Genomic DNA, 18,431 nt, shown 5'->3' on the forward strand with positions numbered 1-18,431 from the left:
TCTGTCATAGCACTGTAACAGGGGAAGATGGACTCCTCTTCTGAATAATGAAATAGATGTAGCTCAATGTCCCACTAATGTTGGACTGAGTCATACACACCCAACCACCCACGCACGCACGCACCCCCACCCACCCACCCCCACACCCACACACACTGTGAGCAATGATGTCATTATTGGCCACTGTTCCTCCTACTCACTTGAAGTTTTCAGAGTTGCCAAATATTCATGCTATGCTATTCATGGTATTGACAGCATGAGCGAGAGAAAGACAGCGGCATAGGATGCTTTCAAACAAGCAGTATCAGAGCGAGAAGTACAGTACAGTAAATACCCTCACTTAATTTGCTCTGAACACTAATCTGTTATCAGTCTTGCTCAGGTTTCAACTGACCACATTCAGCACACACAGTTGCATTAGGCTAAGCTCAAACACTCTCCATCTTGGTACTGAACAGGGTCTATCTTTCTATTTTAAAAAATTATATATTTAGAGCAATATTACTACGATAAAAGAATAAGAAATACTGAAATAATTCAAAATCCATAAATATGTATCTTAATTGTTTAACGTCCAATTTATCTGTCTCTGTAATACCTAGAATACGTTTTTGGTTCTATCTGCATTATATTGTAGCCAACTAAATGTGTGAAAATGTTTCTTTATTCTTAAAAATATATACATTTTTTAAAATTATACTGAACAGGCCCATCAAATCATATCCCGGGAAGAGAGGGGGTGGGGTGGGGTACAGGGCAGAGACCCATGACCGAGACAGGAAGGATGTAAGTTCATAGGTTGTCACAACAGCTGGGATCTCAGTCTCTGGAGGTCGGAGCCGTGGCCTTGTCTTAACCACAGGAGAAGGAAGTCCCGGTGGGGCCACATCGTACACCAATGCGTACATATCAATATGTCCATAATAAATCAATAACAATTTAAGGATAAAGAGCACAAGAAGAAGATGCAAGAGGGGGAAATAGGTCCAATTCTAATTGACACCATTGCAGATTCTGACAGCAGCATTACAGGTGCATGATGTGACCATGGGCCTGATATTCACAAACAAATGTCGCTATTCCACTGCCTAGTGGGCAAGTGTTTGCAGATAGTGGACATGGTGAGAAAGCAGCCTAATCTGAAGTAAAAGCTTGTTTATCATATTAATAAAAGGACATGCAGTGTCAGAAGGAAGGCTGAAAAAATAGGCTACCTAACGACCAGACGAAAAAGAGCAAGACAGAGAAGACAAGATGTCACAGCACAATAATAACTCTATGCAGTGGTTCAAATCTGATTTCAGCTATGCTTGGAAACATTCCCACCCTTTTCTGAACATGGTTGACTCCCTGAGGCTCCAGTGCTCAGTTGTGGTCCTGCTCTGTCCACAGCTTGTGCCATATCCCTCCCTCAAGCTAGCAGGTAAAAATAGCACTGCAACATGCTTCTGAAGGGAAACGAGCTGCTTGGAATGCAGGAGCAGAGAGAGAGAGTGGTCTAGAAACTTCCTCAGGGACTCAACTTCACAGCTGGACTCGGAGGCTGTCATAGACTCAATCTGCCTCTGGTGACAGTGAGACATGGCACACAAAGAGAACTTAACCTCAAGCTGTAAAACCCATTGGGCACCATTGTTTTATGTCTTATTAGTGTCTAGGTTTTTCATGCCCAATGTGATACACTGGTATTGTCCTAGATTATTACATTAACATTACATACTGAATTCCAACCCTTCACAATATAGCCTAACCCCCATAGGCACTCCAACAGGAGTGGCTAGGTGTAAGCAATATAGTGATCAAATATCCATCCAGCTTATCAGAGGACCAGGGAAATCAGTTACTACTGTATAGTGTTTAACAGATCAGATCTTGATCTGACAATGTTAGATCTTCAGAGATGGACAAGGCTCTTGGAGTAGAACCCTTCCCCTCTGCTCAACCTGTTACAAGTATGGTGAGGAGTCTGTCCCTGACTTAATTAAGGGCTACCTGGCCAACGTTTTGTCGCTGGTGCTCAATGTGCGTACGAGTGCTCAAATGTGAGCTTTTGGAGACTGTCAACATCTTGTCTTATAACTTAAGACAGCATTATTGTTAGTCTTGACCCCGGCCTGAAAACTTTGAGTTATCCACACAGTGAAAGGAGCTATCCACACAGTGCCTTTCCCACCGGATAGTGGAGGCTATTACAGAAGCTTACAGTTCTAAAGGCCTGCGGCCCCTTTGGGAGTCCGGCGAATTCTGGTTCGATGAATTCCAGCAGACATTCCGTTAAAGGTTATGTTTTACTTATGACTCATGATTTAGTGGTTGGTGGAAAAGGGCAAATTAAGGTAATGTACTCCAACCTATGACAAGCCTGGCGCAAAGCTTTCTTCGTTCATTGTGACAATAAATTAGAAGTAGGCCTATAATGTGCTGTCAACAAAGTAACGTTGTATTTTGTAGTCATAATAATGATGGTATTTCTCAGCTACTTGGGAATTCATTGTAACAAATACCAGAAAGTACCAGGTGAAGTAAAAAAAAAACAACAACAACCAAATCCTTACCTCCCAGAGATAGACTTAATATCCTGGCAGGCAGGCAGGAAGTAGCTGTTGAATCTGTGCAGCACTTTGAGGAACAGTAAAGGAAAAGTAATGATTGATGAGTACTCCTAGGACCGCTGTGAGCATTGAACCGAAGTTGCCTGATCTTGAATTAGCAGCTGCAATGAGAGATGGGAGGTAATGAGTTTCCACATAGAGGCAGTACTTAAAGATAATTTCAAATGAGACAGCGGATGAATGTCATCGTTACTGTCTTCACGCTGTTAAACCATGCTCCAAATGGCAATTCGATTAGTCACAAAGGAGGAGGGGAAAGTGTGAAGGGAAGTAGGGCTATTTCTTTCAGAGAATCAGAATCAGAATTGCTTTTATTACATCAATGTACGGATACAAAGAGTAAGATTCTTGGGTTCAGGTTCAATTAGACATTGGCATTGCAGCAGAAATACAAAATCAATAATAGAATAAGCAGGATATAAAAAACAATCAACAATAGCTGTATATACAATAGCGTCAGAGCGTCAATAATAGAATAGGTGATAGCAGCAGAATGCAAATCAACATTCTTAATGTAAACAACAAGTAATATCAGGTTGTGCAAAAATGCTATGCAGGTTGCAGTGAGATGTGACACACTGTCATATGGTGTGCGATATGGTGCAAAGGTGGAGCAGTCTAGAGGTCAGGTAGGTAGTGACCAAGTAGTCAGGTAGACATAATATGTATTGTTAATGCAGTGGGGGGGTTGCCTTGTGCCAGTGCGTTTCAGTTGGAGCCTGATTGCTTGTGGGAAATAGCTGTTCCAACATCCTCTGGGTTTTTGCCCCTAGGCTACAGTACTGTTTCCCCGATGGCAGTCAGTAGTTCGAATAATTTCAGATTTGGGTGTCTGGGATCCTTGATAATCCTTAGGGCCTTGCTGACACACTGATCACTGTAGATGTCCTGGATGGAGGGTAACACACAGCCGCTGATCTTTTCGGCTGTCCACACTACCCTCTGCAGCGCTTTGCATTTTTGGACAGTGCATTTCCTGTACCGGCAGTGAAGAAGGCCCCCAGTATCTTGGGTCCTACACCAAACTTTTTTAGCCTCCTGAGATGAAAGAGGCACCATTGCACTTTTTTCACCACTTGGTTGGTGTGCTCATCACAGGTGAGGTTGTTGGTCATTGGTCCCCCAGGAACTTGATGCTGTTAACCCACTCTACAGCAGACCCATTGATGGAGTCTTGTGCCTGCCTCTTTCTCTTGAAGTCCACCACCAGCTATTTGGTCTTGTCGGCGTTGAGAGCGAGGTTATTGGCCTGGCTGTACTGGGCCAGACGGTCAACCTCGTTTCTGTAGGCCGTCTCGTCAACGTCAGTAATCAGGCCAATCACTGTTGTGTCGTCTGCGAACTTTATTACCGTGTTGGAGCTGTGAGTGGCCATGCAGTCGTGGGTGTACAGGGAGTCGAGGAGAGGGCACAGCCTTGGGAGGCACCTGTGCTGATGGTCAGGGGGGCGGAGGTCTTGGAGCCCATTCTCACCACCTGTTTTCAGAGGGCATGTTCAGAAGGTCTATCTAAACACGTCTTTCAGTTTGAGATTGAACCTTTCAGATACAAATGATGATGCACTGATTCAATAATCTGTGGCATGTAAAGGCAGCTTTACAGTGTGGAGAGCGAGAAAACTGCCAGACAATTCCTAACAAGCTGAATCACAAATTTGACAGTTACATTTGATTCAAACTGGTTGTATTCTCTATCTCTAGAACTCACAATTTAGACATGACAGAGCCATGCGCATTCCAGTTGGAATACTGGGTGTCTGAGTAAGCTCGGATCAGCGCTGTCAACTAAATAAGACTTACTTCATAGGTCCTAAGGATTTAAAAAGACAAACAAAAGCAACATATATCTTGAGGACACGCCCAAAACATGTCTCCATTAGTTTTAGAAATATATGAAATCTCTATGTGGGTTTATCCCCTTTCACTAATTGCAAATGCCCTTTCCTTCACTATCTATTTCTCATGAAAAAGAAACAAGCTCATGCTCCGCATTTGTAATTGTGGACTCAGGAGATCCCCTCTTACCTCCCTCTGGATGCATCTCTTCTTGGCAAACACAAACACGCAATGCTGTGCCCCTGTAGGATACTCCAATGACATCACCATGCGTCACAGCAGAGGTATGATGGTGAGTCAGGTAATGACTTTACCAACATCAGAGCACAGGGCTGACAGTGGAACATTCTCTTTGTCTATAACATGATGTAAGTAATGTCATATTGAGCAAAGCCATATGATAGCCCTAATGAAAAAAGTCAATGTCAGCCAAGCAGTTATTTTGTCTAAGCTGCACTGGTGCCTACACAAGCCATGAAGGTACCTTCCTTGGTCTGCCCACAGCTGAAGCCCTCGCCTTGGCCTAAGCCATGAAAATCCAACCTTTGACATAGTTTATCTGCCTGCAAGTAGTAAGTAATAAGCCTCAGATAGGGCCCTTTCACACAAGATTAGGAAGCAGCACTGGTGATGATTATTTTCCCTAGATTCCTTTTAAGTACTCAAGATGGATGACTGGGCATTTACTGTTTTGTTCTCCGTGAGTCCCACAACCACATTCACAAACATGCATACAGACGCATTTGATTAGGTATCCACTTGCCCTCGCTGACAAAAAAATTAGAACGCCAAAATTGCTTCACAGCTTCACACTGACAGGCGATATGCCGACAGCCCTGGCTGTTAGTCTGGAAATACCCCTCACCACTCACCCAGTAGCCTTAACAATCGCTTGTAACATATTAACAACACTGGTAATATATCAAAGTGTCATACTTCACATCTAGCCTATCAAGTTGAAGTAAATACACTTCCCTCAGCCTGAATCATCAAAGACGTTCTCCAATGTTTTGAAAGATACTAGATACTGTAGGAGGTTGTTCTGCTTCCTGTAGGAACTATTAGATTAGAAAATAGAATCAGAGGGGAAGGACAAAGGAGGAGATATGGTTTCAGCAAGACTAAGTAACAGAAAGTCAGGTTCTTACTGTTACACCGTGAGCATAGTAACTCAGACCCTTGCAGCAGCAGGGATATGAACCACAGGATGGAGAGTACCACAGGATGTGGGTGGGCACAGCACCAGCTTCAGCCAGGGGCACTAGCATTTCTGAATCCAATCGGCTCGGCAGAAGTGAGAGGCAACTGCATCAGCTGAGCTCTCGGTGCCAAACAGAGAACATCTTTGTGTGTTTCTTGCCTGTGCCTCTCTCTAATATTCAGTGGCTACCACATGCTATCAGAATAATCTCTTGTGACGAAACCATGTCTGAGCAGCAGTACACCATGTTAATTGCTGCTGCTGGGGATCAAACTAGGGTTTGATTTGTCAATAAAAAAGAATGTGGAAAAGAAACTTCCTATGCAAATACAGTGTAAAAGGAATCTAGGTGAAGTTGTGCCTCAACCCCAGGCCCCTTTGAGTCTACTGAGTAGGCTTAGCGTGCGCATGGTAGTATAGTTTAAACTACATTAGCTTTTACACTAGGACTACTGGCCTATGGCTCTGTGCTGCATGGGAGCAAAATGTACACTCAAGGCTCCAAGAGTAACTTGTATTAGAGTTCTCGGATAATTATAAGTTAATAATCAAAAGTAGAACACATTTGAGAGAAAAGTCAAAGTTTCCACCAACACTCCTAAGTTCTCTCATCCTTGACCTTGTGGAAACGATGATTCTCTGTCTGCACTGTGATGAAATATCGAAAGGTTACATTTTCCATGATCTCTAATAAAAAATGCATTTTTTCCAAACCTCCATCAACATCACTCTTCTATCTCATCCTACTGTTGGGGAAATAACCGGAGGCATGGATAATAGCTATGAGATTTCAAAAATGTGGAATTTGGACCGGGCTTGGCCTTGTCAGAAACATGTTTGCATGATTAGTCCAATTTGCAATTGGAAAGCTCCACACATCTAATAGGCAAAACATAAATAAAATGTAGTCTATTGGATGGTTGAAGATGTGCAGATCTTAGCAGACTTAGACTAACCTTACTGTATGATATTAAATATATCTGTGCAAAAAAGAACCTCACATCTTAAAGTCATCTGAGAGGCAGGGTTTAAAAACTGTTTTACAGGCAATTAAGTGCTCCGCAGGGAAACATTTAAAACCTGAGCTCGGATATTATTTTTGGCCCAGGTTCACTTCAGAGTATGGCTGCAGAGGTTTAAGTTCAACCCCAGAATTCATTTCATGGTAGGCCTAGCCTAAGCTATATCATTTTAAAAGCCCAAAGTTCAACCGTGGGCCTGAACAATTCTGGAAAATCTGACAACATAGGTGAATGTCCTTTATGATGTGTTCAGTATGCATCCAAGAATTCTTACTATTTTCTTGGTTGAGCAGTTTTGAACCCCTTTATTAACACAGCTAGAGACAGAACCATTGGAATGCATTTGTGGGTTGAGGTTGCAGCTACATTATGCAAGACCCTATGTGGTACATAACTAATACATGACTTATTGGATTTCAATTACCACTGTAGAAGACAGCTAAAAATAGCAAGTCTGAGAGGAATAGCATGATTCACAAAGTTGACCTGAGTTGGTAGAGTGAGTACAGTAAAAGCTCTTAAAATAAGTAGCATTTTCTTATCTCCCAAATGCATCCTAGCACAAGTGTGGAAGCTCCTTTTGGTGCATAGTCTGTCACACAGAGTCGGTTAAAGTGATCTTAAGTAGGTCTAATTGTTTACAAATAGTGGGTAGGGACCCAACGGTTGCAGTTTAGCAGTAAAGTCAAAATCCTGTTTTTGTGGATCTAGTTCACTAAACATTACTCTGTGTCCTAAGAGACACCCCATCCATATCATAACCCAATATGATGAAGCAAAGAACATCAGCTAACAGCTATAACCGGTGGGGCATAAATACAAAAACGTCATACAAAAAAACTATTAAAAAACAAATGCAAATATGGCCCTAGATGTTGCCCATCGTGGGTCGTAACTTGAACATTGTGAAATAAGATGCAGAGCTGACCAAACATACTGGCCTCAGGCGCCCCGTTGCCTGTGTTCTCGTCATACCATTGAAATATTACATTGTAAACAAATGTAGCGCGCCGCGCCATACAAAACAATAGAGGCGTGCATGAGAAAGTGACGGGCCAACATTCCATCAACTACAATTATTTACAAATAGACAACTGATAGCGCAAACAGTTATCTCTATCGGTACCAAATTGATAAATTGTAGCATATTTATCATGCACAAAGCCGGGATCGACATAGCGTGGACACATAACAACAGTAGCTACACGAGCCTTTTTTTTTTACTGAGTTTTGTAATTCATCATATTAAAAGTAGCATATTTGCAATACGCGCGTAAAGGTGGTCTAAACTTAAATATCGCAATGCCAGTCATCACGGTCAACTGTATCCCGTCAGGGTACCCACAACTTTGCACTCAGTTGATCAGCGTTTGGTCCTTACCTTGGTGGTTCCTTCAGTTAAATCGGATAAAGGAAAATAAAATGCTAATGTTCTACTCTTCAATATCTAGTTTCGTAGACAGCTCGAACCTAAATGTGTCGTTAAAACCCAATTGGCTAATTTTGTTTATTGCAGTGTCTTTTTTTCGCAGGCCCGACAACTCACTGGGCTGCTCTCCTCCTCTACCTCCAGCTCGCTGCCATGAGCGATGACGTCAAGCCTGCCAAAGGAGTGAGGGCAGTCTCTCTCCCCCCCCCCCCTCTCTCTCTCTCACACACACACACACATTTTTTTGAACACTAATTTACTTTGTCGATTGTAAACACATTATATTTGAATAATCTTATGTAGTTCATAGCTTTGACTGCCTCAGCTTATTCCTCCAGCTGTTACAGATACCTTCACTGCCCCCCCCCCCCCCACACACACACACACACACACACACACACACACACACACACACACACAGAGTAATGCTATAGCTCTTTCTGTCGCTCCATCTACCACCCATTCAAATAACCTGCTCTGTGGGGGTCCAGAGTGCTGGTGTGTTTACTGCCTGCTGCTGTGGCCCTCTGGATGGGGCATGCAGTGAAACGTGCTCACTGCAGCCGATGAACGCTGCCTGGATAAACAGGCAGAAACCTCAATATCATGTGAAGGACACCATAATGTGCTCTCTCTCTCTTTTCTCTCTGACAGGTCTGGACTAGCTGTGAAGGAGCCAATGAGGACAACTGTATCCTATCAATTAAAATTGACCCAGGAAACCCTTGCATCTACCCCAAATTAGTCTTTGTCTGCCACTGTGTGGGGATTGAGGATAATTCTTAAACTACCAACAACAATTCAGCTGACAGTAGATTTGTCCTTGGCTATCTGCTCCCTCTGCTGTTCAAACACAAAAAATACAAGCAGTGAAATGGCAAAAAGGTTCAAGACAACATACAATGTTTATTTATTTCAAATGTTATTTGAAAAAGGAATACGTTAATGTTAAAATGATATACTATTTACATGTATTTTGCATACAATAGTTGAAGGCCTATAATACAAGCAAGTGTCCTGTAAAATGGTAACCATCACAGGTAATGCACACCTCCCATAACGTATGCTTCTGTCATGTGGGAGCAAAAGAAAATTAACTAAGTTAGTTCATTATTAAATCTGTGATTATGATGCTGTAGTCTAGGTAGGACCATGAGGATGATGGTTCATCACTGTCAGGAGGACACGGCCAATTCCAATTTGCTCTCTGTTGTTGGTACCTCAATCACTTCTCCAGACATAAATTCCTCCTGAAAAATGAATATAGAAATTGATCAATATCCTGTTTCCTATGACCACCAATTATTTACACACAAAGAGAAACAAATCTCCAGGATATCAAGAACAGAAGGTAGGCTTATGTCAAATACATATGTTGCCAAATACATTTTCCAAAACACTTTCAGTGCACCAAACCCTTTTCCTCAGTGACACAATAACTACCGCTAGGGTAACATGCACTATTGATTTCACTGTAGTACGACTGGTTCCGCTGTTGTACGACTACCATCACTTTATTATTACTTGCTTTACTCTATTTTTATTGTGATGTTGTAACTTACTGCAATGCCAATGTTGAAGAACCTATGCCAAAGAATGTTACTCTTGTGTATTTGTACATTGGGATGTAATAAAAGCAATTCTGATTCTGATCATCTGGCTGGAGAAAGTAAGAGTCTGCTTCACATATAGAGTGTCCTTCATCTATCTGGGCCCTGGACAGTCTGGACGGATTGATGGCAGCTGCTGGACTGAAAAAATCAGGTGTAGTGCTGAGGCACAAATATGTACATTTCAAGCCTGCAAACTGCGACACTTTAAATGAATGTGCAATAACACTATGTGCAATATGATCAACCCTAGTCGTCTATCTGTACAGTATAGTATAGTGGATAGTGTACATAGCCTCTATTTATGTAAACCAGCTCCTTCCCTTCTTGTATTTGTTTCCGTTTTTTTTCTTCCTAACACCAGAGGAGCCACCCCTCCTAAATTTCGTTGTTTGGTACCTGTACTATAGCAATGACAATAAAGACCATTCATTCATTCATTTCATTCATATCCAGCAAAAGTGTTCCACTTTGTTTGGCCATGTTGCTAGAGAATGGTTACAAAACAATCACTAGCTGTCAAAGCTACCAACCTGGTCGTAAATTACTTTTACAATGAGCGAACAGCTTGGACAGGTCGCTACTTCTTCACCATTTTCCAAATCTTCCTGAAAGAACAATAACACGAGATATAGGACCAGGAGTACATCGCAATGTGAAAGGACATGTCCATGCTTGCTTTGACACAGCTTAGCTAGATGCTACTTGACGCCTCATGAGAGTGCACTTACTTTGGTTATAGCGAATTTGTCGCCACATGGGCATGGGAAATAGTACGTTTCTGTATCGTCATCATATTCAAAGTCCTCGATCTCAACTTCGTCGTGGAAAACCGACATTGTAGAGACGAAATGTGTAATACCAGCTAAATCTTCACATCTGGAATTCGTATTGGCGTAACGCAATTACAATGCGACGTCTCAGACTACTGACGCAGGCACACGGTAAAACATGAACCACCAGGGGATGATCAAGAGCAATACCTATACTAATAATATATAATAATAATAACATTTATTTGTATAGCACCTTTCCTGCAAACGTTGCAGCTGAAAGTGCTTTAACATATGCACACAGCATAACAATAATAATAATAATAATAGAACAATAGTAGTCAATAAAACACACAATAGCAATAATATAATAAAACTAAAATAAACCATACAATCCAAGGGGCATAGAACAAAGATAAACAAAATAACATAATAATTACTATAATATTTAAAGTAAATAAGGTAAATATATACAAATATATATTCATCAACTAACATTAAAAGATACATTTAGAAAATAATACAGTCATTATGGTACAAAATGATGGTATTCAGGTACAAAACATTGCCAAACTATGATCAAGAGCCTCCAATGTTGGTTGTGGCACACAGATAGTGTTTCATTCGTCGGCATCCATTTCCTGTCCGCAGACTGGGCCGTATTTGCATTTTTGAAGAATAACAAATAACAACAACACCGAATGTCTACAGTGGCCAACAGTAAGCTATTAGTCGTGGGGTCAATGGGGAAACTCGACTTCCGTACCTCAGTCGAGGGGCGTGACTGCAGATATCTGGGATTTGAAAGTATTCAGCATCCCTATAAAGGATAATGGATAGATCAGTGACAGGAGAGGTATCTCCAAAATATGCATTGTTGTGGGTGTAATGAACATAGGCTGAAATAAACTGAAGGACATTTGAATATTGTATGTTTCCTCACCAGCTGTCATCACAACAGCTCATGTGTGCAATGCATGCCAATGTTTCACCTTTCACCTTTGCCTTTAGTCCCTAAGTAGGCTATGATCTGAATAAACATAACACTCTTGTAATAACCAATTATTTAGATCATGTCAACACTATAGTCCCACAAGCTTTATTAGAACATCTTCCAAAGTCTTTTATCCTACAATGATGTCTCTCAATTAATGTGAAGTCTTTAGTCCCAGTGCAATATCTGATGTATAGGTCACGAGTCACAGGTTGGAGACTTGTGGTATGTTGCACATGACAGCTTGACACGTATGCTTGTCCTAAAGTTTTCCTTTGTCCAAAGATATCTTCTCATCACTGTTCATGTTCAAGGCTGCTTTTGTATCTTGGTAATTTCACTCCAGATCAGACATGCTGTCTTTCTAAGGTAATTGGAGTGGTGTGAGTAATTGCTTTACACTGCAATGGAATTTGATTGGAGTTACTCAATTAGACCATGGACATGGGTTAGTGCTTGGGGTTTAGGGTCTATATCAAGCTAAGTGCAGTTCCAGGGTCATAAGAGAACAGAGAGCGAATTGTATTCATTTAAATAATTCTAAGAAAAGGTAATTCGGAGGGGACTGGGTGGAATTCCCGAAGCATGTTTTTCCAGATTGTGTGGTGTGTCCACAGAGGACATCTTGTGTGTGCTACTAAAACAGAGCAGCTTAGATTCCTCCATAATGAATAACTACAGGTCCATTTCTAACCTGCCATTCCTAGATAAAGTAATTGAGAGTAAACGTTCTATAAACAGCTTAATGAATTCCTGACCTCTCGTAGCCATCTCAATCACTTTCAATCTGGGTTCTACCTGCCTCCATGTGCGGAGACAGCGACTGATGTGGGCCTGGACCGAAGGAACCTCTGCCTCCTCCTCCTCCTCCTGCTCAGGGGAATAGGGGGGATTGATAACCGTACTGGCATTGGAAGGGGGAGAGGCCGGTGGAGGAGCAGAGGATGGTGTTGTGGGCATATTCTTATTGAATACATTACACTAGGCTGTTGTTGAGACTGTTATAACTAAGACTTGCAGTACATACATCGCTCCTTAGAGTTGGCTTTGGGGCAATTTTGACAAAAGTGCTTTTAGTGTTTTTGTTTGATAATTCTTGTTGCTAATGCTAATGTTTGCTAACACCTTACTCAGACAACTTACCCTTACCTTAACCAAGTTAATGACCCAAAACCTAACCAATCAGAGTTGACCCAAACCATTCAAAGTTAATGGCTAACCCTAACCCTAACCATTAAAAGTTAATGCCAAACCCTAACTGTTAATAACTTGAAGTTAATGCCTATAGGCTGCCTACTGCCTTAATCTTCACAGATTAATATCTTTACAATTCCTGGGTAATTTATTTACTTATGATGACGTTGGTCAGGCTGGCATGAAGAACCAACATTCAATTGTGTCATTTTTTTTCTCATTTTAGTCACCACAACTCATATAAACCTGGAAAACAACAAAAATGTTACCTTCATGGTAGTGAACTTATTTACTCCTATTAGGTATTTGACATTATTTTACCATAGCGAATCACATGACTGCGACTGACATGACACTGACCACAGTAGCACAGCTCCATTAATCTTCTTTACATTTCACTATAGTCAGTCACATGTATATCATGGGGCTTAGTTGTATGTGGCACACTACTATTCAGTTTAAGACATTTTATAGGGCAATTTAGTATTAAATGCCATCTCCATGCCAACCTGATTTGTGACCAAAGGAATGGAATCCAATTTAAATGTTCCTCGAAAATCAAATGGCCAAGATAAAAAGTCCTAAGTGACAAACATGATCCACGGAATCCACATGATCTTATATAAAAGCCACCTACTCACAAAAGATGTGATTGGGGTGGACAATATGGTTTCTCTGTTTGTGCAGTTGAAGTATTTTGAGCTATTTTCTCTACACAGGTGCTGGTATTTCTGGTTCTCATTTTGGTCAGGAGACATCAGGCACATCATTAGATGACTGCTGCACAGTTCTGATGTTGTTCAGTAAATGTTGTGCAGTGTCTGAGTTGTTATTGTTGTTGTTGTTGTTGTTGTTGTTGTTGTTGTGTTGTTGCACTTGAGATCTTCTGTTGACAGGAAAAGAGGGCCTGCATGCTGATGGGGCACTGATAGCTGTCAGCAGCACCTGGACCAGTACCAGGACCTGCACCAGTCTGTACCTGCACCAGTCTGTACCAGTACCAGGCTGTACCAGCACCCCTATTCCACGAAGCTCGATAAAGTTCTAAGCCTCGATAAAGTTTTAAGCCTCGAAAATGTTAGCTTGCGTTCGGTGCCATCAACGTGGCTCAAATAATTCGCTGCTTGGTTGAGCTCCTTCTGAGTCAGATATAACTAGCCTGGTCGCGACCAGGCTAAAACACAGGCTATAGTGAGACACGCGTCAAAAAAGGCTCACAGGCGGAAACTACATCCCGAACGACAGTTCCTCCCTAGGAAATAGTTCCCACTTCACACGAGATAGATAGATTAGATAGTTTGACTGTGTGATAGATAGATAATTTGATATTTTGAAAGTGTGATCGATCGATAGATAGTTTGATTGTGTGATAGATAACTTTTTTTTTTTAGAAGTGTGATAGATAGATCGATATATTAATAAAGAAAAGAGTGTAAAAAAAAAAAGTAATTGTCTCAACTTGCATTGCCATCATCACAGCAGTCTGGCTGGCGTAGTGGTTAAGGCTGCGGACTCGAGTTCCAAAGGTTGCGAGTTCGAGACTTGACTAAGTCATTCATTTTTATTTATTTTTACATTTAATGACTTGTGGACAGTGTGTACGCTGATAAGCAAACTGGAGGTAGTCACTCTATGAGTAGAGGGCTGCAGGGGAATTTTCCTGGATACACAGTGTACTGGTTTTTCACCCTTGCTTGCTTGCTTGCTGTGCGCTGGTGGTTTTCGGGCCTCTCCTCGGGGGCCCCCGGCCGCTCTGCGTGTTTGGTCTGTTCCGCCGCCAGGGCACCTGGTTCGGCTAGCCAAGTGCAGGGCTATTATGGTTTGTGCTTGGTTGGTTGGTCGGGTTTGATTGATTGATTGAAAACTTTATTAGAAGATTTGCAGAAGTAGGTACATGAAAGTACATATTACATACAAGGTCAACTAAAAGGATAAAAACCCAAGAAAGCCACTGGCTTATTTCAATTGGGGTCCTTGATTTTCAATTCATCGTTACATGTAAGACAGACAGGAAAAAAAAACTAGTACTATCTACAAGATAATACAGACAAATAACTATTACTATCTACAAGATAAAAATACATCCATCATGGGAAGAACAATACTAGATATACAATACAACAAAACATCAGGTATGTACAGCGGGTAGGACAGGTGGGGACATACACCACAGGTGGGGGCGGGGGACAAAACACAAAGTATGTACAGTGGGTAGTTCGGGTCTTTTAATCTGTCACGGGTGTGCTGGTGGTGGTGCGGGTCGGGTGTGTGGGGCGGCTGGGGGTCCCCCGGGGGGGGTTTGGGGGCTGCTGCTGTGCGCTGGTAGGCAAACTGGAAGTAATCGCTCTATGAGTAGAGGGCTGCAAGGGAATTTTCCTGGATGCACAGTGTACAGGTTTGTTGCCCTTGTGTGCCTACATGTTCTGTCATCATGTGGTTTTAATGTCCATCTTAGTTGTTGCTTTATTTTCTTTGCTCTCTGTGAAGCACATTGGGTCACATTCTGTGAGAAATGCGCTATACAAATAAAACTTAATTTGATTTGATTTTTTGCCCTTGCCTGCTTGCGTGTTCTGTCATCATGTGGTTTTAATGTCCATCTTAGTTGTTGCTTTATTTACTTTGCTCTCTGTGGAGCACATTGGGTCAAATACAACTTGATTTGATTTGATTTGATTTAAGGGCAAGTTTTGCTGAATGCTGTAGCTTCAAGCAGAATGTGTTTTGACTGGTAACTCAGTGCAATCAGTTACCAGTCAAAACACATTCTGCTTGAAACTACAGCATTCAGCAAAACTTTCCCTTTACACTTAGTGCCCTTTACTAACTTTTATTTATTTTATTTTTAAACTTGCCCTTTACACTTAGTGTAGCCTGTTACATTTCAACACTTTCTTGGAAATAAATATCATTATGTGGGCACTTGATTACCTTTTCCAGTTTCCTCACTCAACACATTTTCCAAATCCCCAAAACATTTAAAGTCACTTACAATTTCAATAAACAAAGTTGCATTAGTTCAGGTGACAGCTAATTCACACGTATGCAAACATCTTCACATGTTCAGCGACAGCAGCTGTTACTCACACTCCACCATTGTTAAACAGTGTAACACTACTGGTCATGTGACATTTATGGGTTGTCCAACCCACCGCCCCAGCCTCCACCTGCTTGATCGCTCTGTATTTAGCCTACCTAAGTCATGGGCTTATGTTACTTTGTATTTTATGTTGTTAACAGCTTTACAGAGTGGAGCCATCCAATTTCGCCAAACTTAATGTATTACCATTATTTCATTAAACAATGATTACCATTACCGGCGGAACACCGATGTTCTTCCTCCGGCAGCTGAGGAAATTCAGGCTGCCGAGGTCCATGATGGTCCAGTTCTACACGGCCATCATAGAGTCCATCCTCACCCACTCCATCAACACCTGGTTCCCTGCTGCAACGACCAAGGACAAGGCCAAGTTGCAGCGGGTGATACGTTCAGCAGAGAGGGTGATCGGCTGTCCCTTGCCCTCCCTCAACTCCCTGCACGACACCAGTGCTCTGAGGAGGGCAAGGAAGATCATGGCCGACCCCTCCCACCCCGGCCACGGCCTCCTCACCCTGCTTCCCTCTGGGAGAAGGTTGCGGCTGCCTAAGACAGTAAAGGCCCGCCACAGGCTCAGTTTCTTCCCCTCAGCCGCCAGGCTGATAAATGACTCTGGCTTCCCCCTCCCCCCCGCCTCCAAGTCTGCCCAGGACTGATTATGGAATGGAATGGAATGGAATGGAATGGAATGGAATGGACTTTATTTGTCATTGCTACAGTACAGGTACCAAACAACGAAATTTAGGAGGGGTGGCTCCCCTGGTGTTTAGGAAAGGAAAAAGAAAACACATTTTAGAAAGAGCATAGATGCATAAAATCACAAGAAGGTAAGGAGCTGGTTTACATCAATAAAGGCTATGTACACAATCCACTGTACTATACTGCACAGATAGTCAACTAGGGTTGTCATATTGCACAAAAAGTATTTTTTCAGATTATTTTAAAGTGTCACAGTTTGCAGGCTTGAAAATGTACATGTTTGTGCCTCAGCACTAGCTGCCATACAATCCGTCCGGACTGTCCTGGGCCCAGAACTTAGGCCTTTTCTGTGTTCAGGGCCTTGACGGCCCTGTGGTAGAAGCTGTTCTTCAGTCTGTTTGTCTTAGCGGCCGGGGTCCTGTACCTCCTGTTCGAGGGCAGCTTGACAAAGTGTTCGTGCCCAGGGTGGGTCGGGTCCTTGGAGATCTTGGAGGCCCTCCTGAGACAGCGTGTTTTGTACAGCTCCTCCAGAGAGGGGAGGGGGGCGCCGGTGATCTTCTGTGCTGTGCACTGGACCTTGAAAAAAAAACTCTGCACTGCACTTTATATATATATATACAGTATACATATATAGCACTATCCATGCACTGTCTGTCCTGTGTTGTCCTGTTTTTGCATTTGTATTTGTATTTGTTTTTGTTCATGTATATGTGAAAAAAGCATAAATGCACCTACTGTAATGCCAAAACAAATTCCTGTATGTGTCAAGCATAATGGCAATAAACGTTATCTGAATCTGAATCTGAATCTGAATCTGAATGATTAAATCAACGTAAGTGTCCTTGTCTGTTATCATATGTTACAGATTAATCGGTTGGCCATGGCGACATCTTTGTGACAGTGTTGTGATGGGAAAAGGAACACAGAAAGCATAACTCTTTAGCAAATTAGTGTATGATTAGATGTTATTTTGTATTTTATGTTGTTAAACTCAGGCAGCTTTACAGAGTGGAGCCATCCAATTTCGCCAAACTTAATGTATTACCATTTTTTAATTAAACAATGATTAAACCAACATAAGTGTCCTGAACTGAACTGCATTGATGGATTCAGGAGGGAAAAACAGTTCATCTTACATTTTACCTCAGGAAATTATAGCATCTGCTAAAAATAATCACTAGGGCTCATAGATACTCTATGACAACTTGTGCATTTGTCTGTTATCATACAGATGAATCGGTTGGCCACTCATCATGGCGACATCTTTGTGACAGTGTTGTGATGGGAAAAGGAACACAGAAAGCATAATGTGTATTAGGCACTCTTTAGCAAATTAGTGTATGATTAGATATGTTATATATACACAAGATTACAAATATGTTTGTACATAGAACAACCTTGTACAAGTGTATTCGCATACACACACACACACACACACACACACACACACACACACACACACACACACACACACACACACACACACACACACACACACCCATGGACATGTAGCTTACATATACAGACATACATTGAAACTGATCGTCCACATATTGAATAAAAGGCAGCCTGCCACACTTCAGAAAATGTGTTTGTAAAACCATTTCTTCAACAATACTTCTTCAACCCGGTTGGAGGGGGAGGGTGGGCCAAGGGATTTACAATCAAATAGAATAAGACGGCGAACCAGCAGAGATGGAAAAGCTATCAAATATTTTTTTGCAGTAATGTTGAGGTTAAGGTTTTTTAAGGTTAGGTTTTTGTGTTCAAGAATCACTCCAATTATAGTGGTAAGTGGGTTATGGAAATCAGTGGAAACATTTAAAAAAATTAAAGTAAAGGATGAATCGTCCCATTCATGGACACTGATATGGCTAAATGCTAGCTCGGAGCTAGCCAAAGAACCAATCCCATTTCTAATTTTGACCTCTACCCCTTGCTTTGGAGTGCCACTTGCTTTTCGGC

At 41.8% G+C, this 18,431-nt stretch overlaps 1 protein-coding gene across 1 annotated transcript; it reads right to left on the bottom strand.

Moving 5' to 3' along the window:
* Positions 1-9,039: 9,039 nt before the first annotated feature.
* dph3 (diphthamide biosynthesis 3) lies at positions 9,040-10,593 on the bottom strand. The gene is made up of 3 exons (XM_080525212.1): positions 10,441-10,593; positions 10,243-10,317; positions 9,040-9,349 (listed from the first exon to the last, which is right to left on the bottom strand). Exons 1-3 carry the CDS (start codon positions 10,546-10,548, stop codon positions 9,275-9,277), a joined length of 258 nt encoding a protein of 85 aa, XP_080381338.1. The 5' UTR covers positions 10,549-10,593; the 3' UTR covers positions 9,040-9,274.
* Positions 10,594-18,431: the final 7,838 nt, after the last annotated feature.

The sequence above is a fragment of the Nansenia antarctica genome (assembly GCF_963989245.1).
Source record: "Nansenia antarctica genome assembly, chromosome: 3".
Lineage (NCBI taxonomy): Eukaryota > Metazoa > Chordata > Actinopteri > Argentiniformes > Microstomatidae > Nansenia > Nansenia antarctica.